At 41.2% G+C, this 15,324-nt stretch overlaps 1 protein-coding gene across 2 annotated transcripts in view; it reads left to right on the top strand.

Moving 5' to 3' along the window:
* The window catches only part of DGKI (diacylglycerol kinase iota), a 447,265-nt gene extending 436,043 nt beyond the window's left edge, over nt 1-11,222 (top strand). For both annotated transcript variants that reach the window (XM_060020018.1, XM_060020017.1), the window contains 3 exons: nt 4,656-4,692; nt 6,351-6,450; nt 10,691-11,222. In XM_060020018.1, the coding sequence (XP_059876001.1) occupies nt 4,656-4,692; nt 6,351-6,450; nt 10,691-10,807 (254 nt within the window). In that variant the 3' untranslated portion in view covers nt 10,808-11,222. The remainder of the gene's footprint in view (nt 1-4,655; nt 4,693-6,350; nt 6,451-10,690) is intronic.
* The last annotated feature ends 4,102 nt before the right edge of the window (nt 11,223-15,324 follow it).

Here is a 15,324-nt window from a genome sequence, read left to right as displayed (position 1 = left end):
GCATACATTTGAAAAGCAAACACATAGTACAAGGGTAGACTCCAATAAGTATCATGGGAGTTCTTCTGTTGATTGATTCCTTCTGTCAAAGAGAAGACAGGTTGATTCCATCTGTTAAAGGTGGCCTTTTCAGAGGACCTTTTCACAGACTGGTCTTTAAAGAATGTGTAAGATTTAGGTGTGTGGGTAGAAAATCCCTCTCTGGGTAGCAAGATTGGAGAGAGCAAGCTCTCACAGCTGGGAGAGCCTGAGAAATATTGGGGTGATGGTGCAGCTACCAGTTTAGCTTATGCAAAAAAAATGGAGCCTTGAGAACAAATTGAGGAAGGGTAGTTCCAAGTGAAAGACTGTGAACGTCAATGTTGAAATACCTGGGGTGACACAGGACGTATGATGAATTTAAAACCTGGAAATCTGGATGTTGCAAGATCTTTTTTATGTTTTCTTAGTAACAGTCCTGCATGCTAATATGTTCCTGACAGAGACCTTTGAGGAAGCTTATTTGTCAAATAGGACACGTAGGAGCAACAAATAGGACAGACAGTGCAAGAGAAGATTCACCCAGCCTTGATGACCAGTAGATGGGAAAGAGAGGAGGTACAGTTGGCGATTTAGCTCCTGGATGACCAGGAGGATTGTGAAAGTCCCCTTTCTCCTTGACCCAATGACATTTTTTTTTAATTGAAATATAGTTGATTTACAATATTGTGTTAGTTTTAGGTATACAGCACAGTGATTCAGATATATATCTATATATCTCTCTATATATGTTCTTTTTCAATATTACAAAATATTGAGTAGAGTTCCTTGTGCTATACAGTAGGTCCTTGTTTGTTATCTCTTTTATATATAGTAGTATATATATGTTAATACCAAACTCCTAATTTATCCCTCCCTGCCCCCTTTCCCCTTTGGTAACCATAAGTTTGTTTTCTATGTCTGTGGGTCTATTTCTGTTCTGTAAATAAGTTCATTTGTATCTTTTTTTTTTTTTTTAGATTCCATGTATAAGCAATATCATATGATGTTTGTCTTTCTCTGTCTGACTTACTTCACTTAGTATAATCATCTCTACGTCCATTCATGTTGCTGCAAATGACATTTCATTCTTTTTTTTTGATGTTCAGTACACAGAACATTTTTTTTCTTTATTTTTTATTAAAATTTAGTTGATTTACAACTTTGTGCTAGTTTCAGGTGTACAGCAAAGTGATTCCGTTATACATACATATATATATATGTATATTCTTTTTCAGATTCTTTTTCCATATAGGTTATTACAAAATACTGAGTGTAGTTCCCTGTGCTATACGGTAGGTCCTTGTTGTTTACCTGTTTTATATACAGCAGCATGTATAGGTTACTCCCAAATTCCTAATTTATCCCTCCCAGCCCGTTCCCCTTTGGTAACCATAAGCTTGTTTTCTATATCTCTGAGTCTGTTTCTGTTTTATAAATAAGTTCATTTGTATCTTTTTTTTTAGATTACACATGTAAGTGATATCATATGGTATTTGTCTTTCTCTGTCTGACTTCACTTAATCGCTAAGTCCATCCATGTTGCTGCCAGTGGCATTATTTCATCCTTTTGTATGGCTGAGTAGCATACCATTGTATATATGTACCATATCTTCTTTATCCATTCATCTCTCGATGGACATTTAGAATGCTTCCATGTCTTGGTTATTGTAAATAGTACAATACTGGGGTGCATGTATTTTTTCAAATTACGGTTTTCTCTGGATACATGCCCAGGAGTGGGGTTGCAGGATCACATGGTAGCTCTATTTTTAGTTTTTTAAGGAACCTCCAAAAAAAAAAAAAAAAAACTCCAGGCTTCCCTGGTGGTGCAGTGGTTGGGAGTCCGCCTGCTGATGCAGGGGACCCGGGTTCATGCCCCAGTCTGGGAAGATCCCACATGCCACGGAATGGCTGGGCCTGTGAGCCATGGCCGCTAAGCCTGTGCGTCCGGAGACTGTGCTCTGCAATGGGAGAGGCCACAACAGTGAGAGGCCCGTGTACCGCAAAAAAAAAAAAAAAAAAAAGGAACCTCCATACTGTTCTCCACAGTGGCTGTACCAATTTACATTCCCACTAACAGTGCAAGAGGGTTCCTTTTACTCCACACCCTCTTCAGCATTTGTTATTTGTAGACTTTTTAATGATGGCCATTCTGACCAGTGTGAGGTGATACCTCACTGTAGTCCCCCCCACCCCGGTACGCAGGCCTCTCACTGTTTTGGCCTCTCCTGTTGCAGAGCACAGGGTCCAGACGCACAGGCTCAGCGGCCATGGCTCACGGGCCCAGCCACTCCGCAGCATGTGGGATCTTCCCGGACTGGGGCACGAACCCATGTCCCCTGCGTCGGCAGGCGGACTCTCAACCACTGAGCCACCAGGGAAGCCCCTCACTGTAGTTTTGACTTGCATTTTTCTAATAATTAGCGATGTTGAACATTTTTCCATGTGCTTGTTGGCCATTTGTCGTCTTTGGAGAAATGTTTGTTTATATCTTCTGCCAATTTTTTGATTGGATTGTTTTTTGATATTGAGCTGTATGAGTTATTTGTATATTTTGGAAATTAATCCCCTGTCGGTCTCATTGTTTGCAAATATTTTCTCCCATTCTGGAGGTCATCTTTTCATTTTGTTTATGGTTTCCTTTGCTGTGCAAAAGCTTTTAAGTTTAATTAGGGCCCATTTGTTTTTGTTTTTATTTCCATTACTCTAGGAGACAGATCCAAAAAGATATTGCTGTAATTTATGTCAAAGAGTGTTCTGCCTATGTTTCCCTTTAGGAGTTTTATAGTATCTGTTCTTACATTTAGGTCTTTGATCCATTTTGAGTTTATTTTTGTATATGGTATTAGAGAATGTTCTAATTTCAAGCTTTTACATGTAGCTGTCCAGTTTTCCCAGCACCTCTTATTGAAGAGATTCTTTTCTCCATTGTATATTCTTGCCTCCTTTGTCATAGATTAATCGACCATAGGTGCGTGGGTTTATTTCTGGGCTTTCTATACTGTGCCATTGAACTATATGTCTGTTTTTGTGCCAGTACTAAGCTGTTTTGATTACTGTAGCTTGGTAGTACAGTCTGAAGTCAGGAAGCCTGATTCCTCCAGCTCTGTTCTTCTTTCTCAAAATTGCTTTGGCTATTCGGAGTCTTTTTTATTTCCATACAAACTGTAAAATTTTTGTTCTAGTTCTGTGAAAAATGCCATTGGTAATTTCATAGGGATGATTGCATTGAATCTGTAGATTGCCTTGGGTAGTAGAGTCATTTAACAATATTGATTCTTCCAATCCAAGAACATGGTGTATCTTTCCATCTGTTCATGTCATCTTCAGTTTCTTTCATCAGTGTCTGACCACTGACTTTCATAGTTAGGGAAGATGATGTTAGGACTGACTTTCTTCTAATTATGTAGTAAGTAAGTAGTTACATAAATAAATGCTCAATGATAATGATATCTGCCCATATGGAGAGCAAATCACCAGGATCATACTTCTAAAGTTTACAGTGCTCAATACCTAGAGCTGTGTTTGACCCTTCCAAACACATTTATTCATTAATTCAACCAAACATTTAAGCCTCTGCTTGGCACCAGGCTCCATGCCAGTCACCAAGGAAGGACACGGTGGACAAGACATTGGCCACAACTTCAAGGGGTTTTCCAGAGTCTAGCTGTGGAGAGAGACAAGTCAGCACGTGATTTTAACATGGCTTGACAAGTGTCATGAGTGATTGGTAAGGTGATCATATATACCCACTTGTCAGGGATAGTCTCAATTTGGATAATTATTATTACCCCCACCCCCCACCATTTTAGGAAATGGGGTTAGTACGCAAAGGTAACACAAAGGAATGACATTTAATGCAGTATTAGGAGTGGGGAGATAGAGGGCTTTGTGGAGAAAATCCGTGTCAGCTGATACCTGCAGGTAAGGAATTGTGTGAAGGGTTGGGGGGAAAGGTGAACATTCCTAGCAGTGTTTGCAGGTTGAATGAATAAATTAGTGAACAAATGAGAAATTGTGAATGTGCAAGCACAGAACATTTTAATTCCTGATCAAGCATCTACAATCATTTGATGTTTATAACATTTCTTCCAGATTTTAGAAGGGAAATCTCATGAAAAATAGAATTTTACCCCATTTCTAAAATAAAGAGATTGGACTGGATGATATCTTGACTTAGTGTAATTTGCTGTGTTATGTCAGAGAAAGGGACACTTAATAATATGGTCTCATAGCTTTCATGCTATACTACATAAGATTACACCCCAAACCACCTGCTGCTGGAGAATGAAAAATGGTCTTTAAAGTCCATCTGATTCTCCCTTTCCCCCGCTAGGTAGCCACTTAATTATTTTTCATTTATTCTATTCTTCAACTTGTTTGAAGGCAGAGGCCATATCATTATTTTTTATCTCCCATTCTGTACATATTGCCTGGTGATGACTGAGAGATTGATGAGGGGGAGGTAGAGGGATCCTTTCTCTTTTGGAAGGGAGGTGGTCTTATTATCCCTGTCACCAAATACTCTTTCTCATTCAGCTTCCCAAGGCATTTTAATTCTGTGACTACAATTTTTTGTCAATGGTTAGTTTTTGAACTATTTTTGATGGACATCTTGCTTTCCTCTTCTTTAGGACCTTCTGAGTTATTGGATATGGCAGACAGCGAAACGTGAGTGTTGCCTTACATTATGTGGTCTAGATTATCTTCTTCAGAACAGATCTAGGAAAAGAATGCAGCCTCTAGGGCATACAATTGATAATTGTAATGTCAGTGATAAAAAGTGTCTACTTTCAGTTGTATTTATAACTGTGCAGGGCTAATCTTCTAAATCAGAGAATACACAATAAAAATAGATGGTACCTGTCATGATGATTGCACATGTAGCTGTTGCTGGTCACCATTTAGAACTTCCTTCAAGTGAGGTACTTCTGCTTTGATGCACCTTGAACTACAGAGAAGTCTAAATTAATGCACTTACCTCTTAATTACCCATCACATTTACTCTTCCTCAAGTGAGGTTTATAAAAAAGTAAGCCCTAATGCCCTAAGGCATCCTTTTTGTATAGTGAAACAATTTCTCTGTGCTGAGTCTAGATGGGACAAGTTATACAACCACTGGAGAACCAAGAACATAGTACCTCCAACCATTTCCATGTTTTATGCTTCAGAAGAGAAACTCTGGTTGAGAAAGTCACCAGCTCTCTGGATGGTTGCCAGACTGATAATGTTTTCAACTTTCTCATTCCCAGGTGCCAAAATAGCTACTATTCCCCAAACAGAAACAAGAAAAGCTAAGCATTTAACCCTGGAAGCCATGTTGAGCCTCTAAAGAACGCCAGTGAAATTTGAAAAGGGATAAAGAGTGGGCAGGGTGGAGTGTGGGGAGGGGCTCAGGAGAGATGGAGGAGGACAAGTAGGAAGGATTTAACCAGGATTTACTGACAAGGGAGAAACTGTCCCTTGCTACATAGAGTTTGTCCATGTACCGCAAATCCCATTGGCAAGGTTATCACTCACCCCAGTTTGCCTAAGGACTGCATTTGATTTTCCATAAACACTTTGGCATTAAGTGTCTTTTCAATTTCAGACTCAGAATGGGAATGTCTTCCTCCCTGTACTGCCTGTGGGGGTGGGGGAAATAGCCACTTTGCCTTGACTGTTCCCCATACTGATGGCTGACCTGCCGCCAAGTGGGGCAGCTCTGGTTGCGGAACCCTCCCAGAGTCTTACCATCCCTCCCAGGTATCTTCTGTGGCTGTCCCCCTCCTGCCACCTGCCGCTCACCAGGAATCAGCAGGAAGAGCAGAGTGGGTATCTCCTGGGTCTTTGAAGTTGGGTTCCCAGGAGATACTCCTCCCGGGGCCAGATGGTCTACCAAGCACTGTGCTGTGGTCCTCCATCGCTGCTCCTGTGTGTGCACCATCTAGGTGGTTCCTGCCCTGCCCACATGACTACACAGAGAGAGTGGCTCCACACTGTTCAGACACATCTACACCCATCAGTCTATTTCATAGGGCCATTGGGTATTACTTAAATCAGACAGTAGTCACTTAAAACAAAATCACTCAGCCTACTTGACCAGCCAACACTGTTTGAAAAAGAGGCTGGAGTCAGATATGAGGGTTGGTGGATGACTAAGCCCCTCACCTACCTCCCCTGGCCATGCCCTGCAGCCGTGGTCTCACCCACAGATGATAGGTAAAGCGGCCGAGGGGCACAGAACATGAGCAGCAGGGGGAGGATGCTACCCTCACTTCCCTCCCTGCTGCCTCTACCCTACTCTCACTCCTGCCTCCAACCCTTTTCTCATTTCATCTTTGATTTAGGGGTGAGACCGCACTGCACAAGGCAGCTTGCCAGCGGAACCGGGCTGTGTGCCAGCTTCTGGTGGACGCAGGAGCATCTCTGAGAAAGACGGACTCCAAGGTAACTTGATGAGTGAGTGCAAGCATCCTCCCACGGGGCAAGATCTCTGGCACCATTGCCTTCCCTTGTGCCCGTAGCAAAGGCATCCTTTCTGTACTTATGGAAGTGCCTGGGGCTTTGGAAAAAGGAGGAAAAAAATGAAGTGTTTCATTTAGAGAAACTGCAGTTTAAATGTATAAGCACAAAGGGAGGGTGTGTGCTTGCCTAAGGGACTTATAGACCTCTGAACGCGTTGACCTTTGGACTTTGGGCTTCTGCTGGCTGCCAGCAGCCAAGTGTGGAGAGGGTGAGGTGCAAAGTGACCAGGTGCAAAAGATATTGGCCTGGCTACCGAGAAGCCCCTTTGGAATTTCTCCTTCAGCTACTTAATCCAGAATAGCTTAAAACCCATGATTTATGTGGCCCCGTATATGGGTGCCAAAGTGATGACCAATCACTCCCAGGATGGGAGATCAGGCTGCACCATGAATTGCTCCGGTTTACAGAGAGCATCCAAGGAAAGGGTCAAAGCTGCAGTAAAGGAGGAGCTGAAGCTTAGTGCTGTTGACCGAGAACTGTAGCCCATGGGAAAGAGATGGGCAGAGAGAAGAGTTCATACAGAAGATCAACCCCAGAGAGGACTTCTCTGTGATGATCTGAGGTCATGATCATGGTCAGCTCTGAGGGTTTTAAAGCACCCTGGGTAGGCTCCAAGAAAGGACAAGCCACTTAACTGTAGAAGGTTACAGAGAAGAATTTTAATATATAGATGAGGATTTCATTAAGTGGGTACTAAATAACCTAAGTTTGGGGTCAGTGAATGTAGCCAAGAAACAGAGACAAATTACTTAGAAGCCTACTGACGACTTCAGCCCCATTAGATTCATTTAAGTGATGAGCCCCTACTTCTATGCAGTCTTCACCCTGGGGTCTCCTCCAACTGCAGTGTACATTGTGACATGTGGACCTTTCTTTCCTTTCTGAGCCAGTTCTGAGCCAGGTGCATTGCTTGATTCTCCACTTTCCTTGCGACCCACCAGATCCTTGCTCTCTGACTGAGGTCCCTGGCTGCCTTAATTCTGATAGCACTAGGCTATCAAATTCGTTAAGCTGGGTCCTGGTTTCTAGCTGGTCTGTTACCTATCTGGTTAGCTAATTGGGTGTAGGATTCCAAATGGCAGATAATTATTCACTGTGATATTCTTCCCAGATGGTATTTGCACTTAGGTGCTTTGATGTGTAACCTGATTGAGAAACACAACCCATGGTAGGACCAGCTGAGGCCATGATCCGAGGTGGACTTGGCCTTCCTTGCTGGGGCCGCTCAGACACAGCAGGGCCATTGCCTGTTTACCCCACAGAGACTGGCCTCAACTCAGCTGATAAAAGAGAAGGGAGGAACAAGATGAAATAGAGGGACCAATAAAAGACTGGCCAGGAAACCCGGCCCCAGAGCAGATGGCTTTTTTTTTTTTTTTTTTTTTTTTTTTTGCAGTATGCGGGCCTCTCACTGTTGTGGCCTCTCCCATTGCGGGGCACAGGCTCCGGACGTGCAGGCTCAGCGGCCATGGCTCATGGGCCCAGCCGCTCCGCGGCATGTGGGATCTTCCCGGACCAGGGCACGAACCCCTGTCCCCTGCATCGGCAGGCAGACTCTCAACCACTGCGCCACCAGGGAAGCCCAGATGGCTCTTTTTAAATCTAAGTTTCTGAATCAAATAAATGGGCTCAATGTTCCTTGAGATTCCTTTCTATTTTGTGTTACATATGTATGTGCTCTTTCCAAATGCAAAAAAATTTATTACTTTTATGATAAATATAGTGCATTCTCACATAGAAAACTCTAGCAATGCAAAAAAAATTCTTTTAAGTAAAAATTACTAGAAATCCCACAATCTAGACCTAAATACCATTAAAACTTTAATGATTTCTCCCCACATGTGGGTACGTCTACTTTTCTCATTTTCTTCAAGTAAAGTCATACTGTACATGCTATTGTATAAACTTTCACCCAACATTTTGTTTTATAGATCCTACCTTATGAAGTAATAGAGTTTCATCCTTTTCAGGGATCCTATAATTTTTCCATTCCATAATTTTTTGCTAGGTGAAAGCTGAATATGATGATTATGACTGGTTCTTCTGGAAAGTTTTGAAGAGAAGCAATATTTTGAGAATTTCTCTTAATAGGGACTGGCTCCTTAAAAATCAACTCAGAGGCCCACCCCAGTCCATCTCTCTGAATATTTGGAAATTGGGAATCCCAACCTCCTTAACAAACATTGAAGACAAGATAATCTACAAATACTGTAACCAAGTTGAATAAAATTATTATAGGAACTTGAAGCTATGGTTAAATAGTAAATCCCAACTAAATAAGTTAAAATTTTAGAAAGAGTCCAGAGCCATTGTTACTTCCCTTCTATCTTCTACTCCATATCCCCTTGTAGGCTACTAGGATCAGCCTTAATTGAGTTTGATACCACCCATTGCAATAGACGAGATGGAGGCTGAGAAGTGTTTGATAATTTTTGTAATGCTTGTGCGCATTTTTATACGTGGAGCTATTACTTTGGTGCAATGATCATGCCTCTACCCTTTCCTTAGAACTCAGTATCATTTTGTACATATATATAATGGAATATTACTCAGCCATAAAAAATAACGAAATAATGCCATTTGCAGCAACATGGATCGACCTAGAGATTGTCATACTGAGTGAAGTAAGTCAGACGCAGAAAGACAAATATCATATGATATCGTTTATATATGGAATCTAACAACATGGTACAAATGAACCCATTTACAAAACAGAAATAGAGTCACAGTTGTAAAAAACAAACTTATGGTTACCAAGGAGAAAAGGGAGGGATAAATTGGGAGATTACGATTGACATAGACACACTACTAGGTATAAAATAGATAACTAATCAGGACCTACTGTTTAGCACAGGGAATTCTACTCAGTACTCTGTAGTAACCTGTATGGGAACAGAATCTAAAAGAGTGGATATATGTATACGTATAACCGATTCACTTTGCTGTACAGCAGAAACTAACACATTGTAAATCAACTATACTCCAATAAAAATTGATTTTATAAAACAATATTTTAAAATAGATATCACTGAACAAAAATTAGAAGCATCAAGGAGTGTGAAGTAATGTCTGTAAACATTCAAAAGAATGGAGACCTTTCCTCCTTTTACTGCTGACTGCTGTTCATTGGCCTCATTTCAAAAATACTGTGTGGATATAAATATACATATAATAGACTGCAGAAAGTTATACAATCATTTAAAATGATGCAGAAGAACATTTCGTGACGTAGAAAGGTTTGATATATTATTAAGTGCAAAAGCACATTACCTAACAGTATGTTAACAAAGTATGGTTTTATTTTCATAAAAATAATTATGCGTAGAGCTATAGAAAAAAAGATAAAATAGTTACTCTATGGAAGGTTAACAGCAGTTATCTTACTATAGTGGAATTACTGGTGATTTTTATTTTCTTATGCTTTTCTACTTTCCCAAGATTTTTTTTTTTCTGGTACTTTTTTTGTTTTTAAACATCTTTATTGGAGTATAATTGCTTTACGATGGTGTGTTAGTTTCTGCTTTATAACAAAGTGAATCATCTATACATATACATATATCCCCATATCTCCTCCCTCTTGCTTTAATCAACACCCATCACTTTTATTGTCAGAAATTAACTTACTTTTTGGAGAGAGAAGACAGTTCTAAATTGGGGAGAACCTAACTGACGACTTCGAAACCAACAAAGAAACCCCTTTTGATTGTTTCTGACCATCCCTTCCTCTTTGTTTCTGCTTGTTACTTCCCAGGGTTTAGTATAACAGAAAGAGTTCCAAACTAGAAATCAGAATGCCCGTTTCCCTGCTTTTCTGTTCAGTGATTTCTGTCCCCCTTCCAGAAAGGATCTGGGTTCCCAAACTCACTGTGCCACGCAGTTCGCTGCTGTGTACCTGGTTACTCTGTGAGCCTCCCTTTCCTTTGATGGAACCCCACCTCTGAAAAGTGATCGTCTCTCTTGAGCTTGCGTATCTCACGCGTTTGATGAGATGCATCTGTCAAATAATAGATCTGAAAGTGTCTCATCAATTCTAAAACAGCAAACGTGGAAAGATCTTTTTTTTTTAGCAAGTCATCTTTGAGTAGCTCTGTTTCTATGGTTTTCTTTTTTTTAAATCTTAACCAAGTGTTTGTGTCTCTTTCCTTTTCACTGTTACCTACAGGGTAAGACACCTCAAGAGAGAGCACAGCAGGCCGGGGACCCGGATTTGGCAGCCTACCTAGAAAGCCGCCAGAACTATAAGATCATTGGCCATGAGGACCTGGAAACTGCTGTTTGACCCTGGTAGACAGGCTGAGAGAATCTGAACGAGCATATCGCCTGTGCCCTCCTGGTGATTGGGCAGCTCCCCTGGAAGAAGCTGATGGAATCCATAAATCTGTCTCTCTCCTGCAAGAATCTATCTGAGACCATGCCACCAGTTTTAAGGGCTACCAAGATGTACAACAGAACATGATAGCCCACTGAGGACGAGGCAGGATACCTGGAGATTTGTGGAATACAGATTCCACAAAATTTGGTCCTTATTGCTTCCAGCAAGTAGCATGAACTTCTGTGTTCACCTGTATAATTTATTTTAAAGATTCAAGGATGTCTGTATAAATGGCACTGCTCCCTCCGCCCCCTATGCATTCACCTTTCCCCCGTACCGCACAATTCTCCTGTAATGACCCATCAATTTAAAAAATATGATATGATCGGTTCTCTTTACATTCAGCCTTTGGAGACCAGAAGACTCTGAAGGTCTTTTCAAACCCTCTGGCTGTCCTGCAAAAATATAACCGTCAGACCGCTTCCATTTCCACGACTAAACATACCGAGACTACTTAGTGACCTTTGCATGTCTCCTCTCCCCCTCCTTAATCCCTTTTCGTCATACAGGAGCTGGGGAGTGCCACAGAAATAATGTCAGCTTGTGTGCAATATCTCTGAGGCGTGGCAAGGTGGCATGGGAGTTGTCTGGGCTCAGAGGTACCTCAGAGAGGGGACCCAGGGGTCAACCCAGGTGGCAGGGCTGTTGCCGAGAGCCACGGAGGACCGGTTCAGCTTGGGCTGTTGGTCCAGCTCCGTACTGCCTACATGTAGCCATCTTTGCCTTTTGCTGCAATAGAGATGAGCAATGGATTCAACAAAGGCCCACAGCTAGTTTGCAGAACCACTCAATTTTAAGTGCTGCTGAAATTGCAGAGCAGAAAACCATGTGTGGGAACTGTGGTTACAGGAAATGGAGCGCTACGACAGCGTTTACTTTTAGGCTTTTTTGACTGATAATAGAAAGCAGGCTAATCGACTGGAAATAAAACAGCAAAAGCAAAAGTAGCAACATATGTCAAAATAACTCACTTAAGCAAGAAAACAGTCGCTGGAATGTTGCACAGAGGCTAAAAGATTCAGGTACAGTGGTGAGAGGGGGCCCATTTTAGGTTTTCCTTCTAAGGTTTTGGTTTTCATTACCCCAAGTAAGCCTTGTCCCAAGGACAAAGCCTTGTTTTATGAGTTCCACTGCCAGATTTCCGAGATGCCTGGATCTTTCTGATGGATGCCTCACCTGCTACTACTTGTCAGGTTCCAAGGTCATACCTGATAGCACTATAGCCCCATATCTCATGTACAGGGTGGTCAAATATATTCTTTTTTTCTGCTTCCCCTACCAGAATGTTCTTAGTGCAGACTACTGTGGGAGTCTAGCCAGGAACATCTTGCTGGCAGTAGAATTACAGCTTCTAATCCTGCCACGGATCACTGGTACTTACAGGCACCTCTATTAAGGACTCTATGATAACTAAAGTATCAGGAGAAAAAGTCTTCTTTCACTGAAAAGATCTACTTGACTTGGGTATAAGGCAAAAGTGAAAGTGGGTGACCTTTTTGCTTTAAACTAAATCGATGTCTTCTGAGCTTCTTCCATTTAGTTCTTAGACATAAAGTGTTTCCCTAGTGTTTCTGCATGTAAACATAAATGACTGTCTCTCTACATTTAATTTAAATCTCCAGCAGTGATGCCTTGCTTGTCTGAACCACTTTTGGTCACGTATCATTTTGAAAGTACAAAGATGATATATACTGTATTAGGTTGGAATAGCCTCTCAGTGGATGGGGTCTAAGTCTGTCCTTAGTTGTTTCAAAATCAAATGGTTGGCGTTATTTCCAGCTGTGGGAGAATGGGTTGGTCGTGAGTAATCTATTTCCATATATCAGTCTTAGCTATGTTTTGGGTTTTCTGGTGAGGGCAAAAGGGACTGGAGTCGATTATTTCCAGAAGCTAGAAGAAAGAAAAAAGCTCCAGGAGAATTTGATCACTGGGCTTCTGCTGGGAGTTTTCCAGTTGGTGGGACTGTCAAGGAGATGTTGTGATGACAGACATATAATCCTTATGACAGACTGGAATCTGGCTTTGAATGGTGCCTTCCATTCCCTAGATTGAGCCAAGCACTTGGCTCTGCAGCCAGTTACCAGCTGCCATTGCTGGGATGAAGGACTCTGCTTTCACCAACTACCATCTCATATTTCTCTGGTACGCTTCAAAGCGGCCCAGAGAAAATTGAGGGTACAGGTGGCTATGGGCCAATTCAAATAGCTCCAACTGAAGTCATACGTAAATCCTTGATATGGAAATAGATGAGGTAATGACTACTGTAGGGGTCCTGGTGCATTTGGAAATTCTTCCAAAGCAAAAAAAGAAAGACATTAATGTCCTATGTTATTGATGGGGAATGACATAGGACCAAGGCAAACACCCAGAGAACTTAGGTTTTACAAAAAAAAAAAAAAGCATCAAAAATGATCAGAACAGTGACCTATTTAATGGCTTCAACATTAAATCTACCTCCTGCAGCTTTTTTAAAAAATTGGCCACTGCATGTGACAGTCCTGGGCTTTAGAAAGAGCAAAGAGAATGTACTCAGGAGTTTCCAACTCAGCTTAGGGTAGGTAGTATCCCCTCTAATGGGCCATCGGGAAGTATAGAAGCAACAGTCTGGCCCTGGTCTGAAAATCCACATTACTTTAAGAGACATAAAACTATATACCTATAGAAATACAATTTTCTACAAAACCAACTGAGATGGTACTGCCAAGAGTAGCTAGCTTAGCTGCCAATCCTCTGTGTTTGGCTCAGAAGAGCCTTCCATGTCGTGGCACTGTCTGCTCTGGGATTCCATTTTTAGATTAGACTGATAGAGGCATGAGAAATGGAGAGTTATTAAAAGCCAACATTATATAACCTTAAAGGCAGTCATTTGTGCAGCCTTATATTCCAGTATTACACGTTTAATGAAAAAGAACCCAGCTGAGCTATGCTTGATCACATTCAAGGACTTGATAAAGAACAGAAGCCAGGAATGAAATAAACACCACAGCCGGGAATGTCACTTGGAGAGTTTTGGTTACCTCTGTAGAGGTTATGACCTAAAATGAATGCAATTTCTGAAACAGAGAATTTAGCTGGCAAGTACACAGCCATGAAACTAGTGACAGATGCTGGAAAGCCTCACATTACCCGTTGTTCCCCATCCTTCCATCCTAGCTGGCCTTAGTGCGTAGGCAGATCCGTTTGCATTGAGACATACTCAACAAGTAGGTAGTTTTCATTTAGACCTAGTAACAGTTTCTTTGCCTAAAGGATTTCTGGAATTTATTGACTAGACTCCTCACAATATCCATGTCTTAGAAAATGTGGGTGCAGCAGTTTTATTTTTTTACATGTCATTTTTATTTTAAATGCTTAGATTTTTAAATTATAAAAGTAGAACGTGCTTTTTATAAGAAGTTCTAGTACCACAGAAGAGTATCACATGCAAAGTCAAGCTGTCCCTCTCAGCTGGTGTAGTGTCCTCTGTCCCGCCCCCCAAGATAAACAGCGGGAATATCGAGAAACATTGTTGCTTGTATGTTATGTCAGAAATACTCTGTGCATATACAAGCCCCAATACACATAGAGGAATGCATTTATTTGTATACATATATGTGTATATGTCCTATACACACATATATTGCATAGGTTTAAGAAAACATTTTAGAAGCATGCTAGTCATCTGTGCCTGTGTAGTTAACACCAACAGACAAAGATAAGGTAACAGAAATTTTTCATTTATTCTTTGTTATTTTTACTGTTACTAAGCTTAGTTCTGTTACTGGAGCACTCCAATTGCACATGGCATTTGCTCTTGCCTGTGTCATAAAATCTATGGCCAAGAGGTCTTGTAATTGTTTTTGTTACCTTCCATGAAGCATGAAACCTACCTGAGCCCAGAGACTTGTTTATGCTATCTGTGGATCTCAAGTGGAGAGTTCCGTCCTCTGTGATGCTTAGACCCCTTTACGAGGCTGCGTTACAGGATTCACTCAGTAGGCTGCCTAATGATATCTAATTCTGGTGAGCTACCGCGAAAAGCCATAGTAACTTGGATATGGGTGCGGTCTGAGTAGCTAGGCTTCCTTCTAGTAGGAGTAGCTAATGAAATCACTGAGAACAGCATGATATTTTATGCAATTATGCTATTTAAAAATAAAATAGATGGTTGTTAAACTGGCTTGTCATAACCATCCAATAAAACTGCTAATTGCTCTACTTAAATGGATTATTTTCATTTTAGGGGGAAAAGGTAGAACATCCATTAGAGTTTTCTAATTAACATTTATTTAGTATAAAATAACTTCTGCCCAGGTCTTAGTAGAACCATCTCTGAATATCTCAACTTTCTTATTCTCTAAATGCCATTCAGCTGATTTTTATAAGTCCTGTGGTTTTTCCTCTGCCCAGCCTCTCAGGCTGACTTTGGCTCCACCCCTTTTCTG

This window comes from Delphinus delphis, chromosome 9 (genome assembly GCF_949987515.2).
Source record: "Delphinus delphis chromosome 9, mDelDel1.2, whole genome shotgun sequence".
Taxonomy (NCBI): domain Eukaryota; kingdom Metazoa; phylum Chordata; class Mammalia; order Artiodactyla; family Delphinidae; genus Delphinus; species Delphinus delphis.
The sequence above is the reverse complement of the archived record's forward strand: the minus strand, read 5'-3'. Positions and strand labels throughout refer to the sequence as shown.